At 36.6% G+C, this 391-nt stretch overlaps 1 protein-coding gene across 1 annotated transcript in view; it reads left to right on the top strand.

The window, feature by feature from the left end:
* Positions 1-391, top strand: part of LOC119593166 (ATP-binding cassette sub-family D member 2-like) — a 22,603-nt gene that overhangs the window by 21,213 nt on the left and 999 nt on the right. The window contains exon 10 of the mRNA XM_037942138.1: positions 125-275. Within this exon, the coding sequence (XP_037798066.1) occupies positions 125-275 (151 nt within the window). The remainder of the gene's footprint in view (positions 1-124; positions 276-391) is intronic.

Raw genomic sequence — 391 nt, 5'->3', positions numbered from 1 at the left:
CTAGAAGTGTAGTGTAATCATAAAATAAAACTTTCACCAGTTTTTGCAGGCTGAGACAGAATTCTACCAGGGTGGTGTTGAATGAAAAGAAATATATAATCATGAATTTTCCTTTCTCTTTCAGGAAGTTTCACACTCACTTGCTACAGTTTGATGGTGAAGGAGGCTGGAAGTTTGACCGTCTTGATTCAGACAAACGTCTTAACCTAAAGGATGAAAAACAACACTTGGAGTCCTTATTGACAGACATACCCAGCAAGATGGAAAGATTGAAGGTATGTATTTTTGTAAGTGTAAGAGGGAAAGAGTTATATTTATCACTTTCCCTATATTGCCAAGTTGGTGGGAAAAGGGAACAAAGCAAATGCATGAACGTTAGGTATTGTAAAAT

The sequence above is a fragment of the Penaeus monodon genome, chromosome 31, assembly GCF_015228065.2.
Source record: "Penaeus monodon isolate SGIC_2016 chromosome 31, NSTDA_Pmon_1, whole genome shotgun sequence".
NCBI classification, from domain to species: domain Eukaryota; kingdom Metazoa; phylum Arthropoda; class Malacostraca; order Decapoda; family Penaeidae; genus Penaeus; species Penaeus monodon.
The sequence above is the reverse complement of the archived record's forward strand: the minus strand, read 5'-3'. Positions and strand labels throughout refer to the sequence as shown.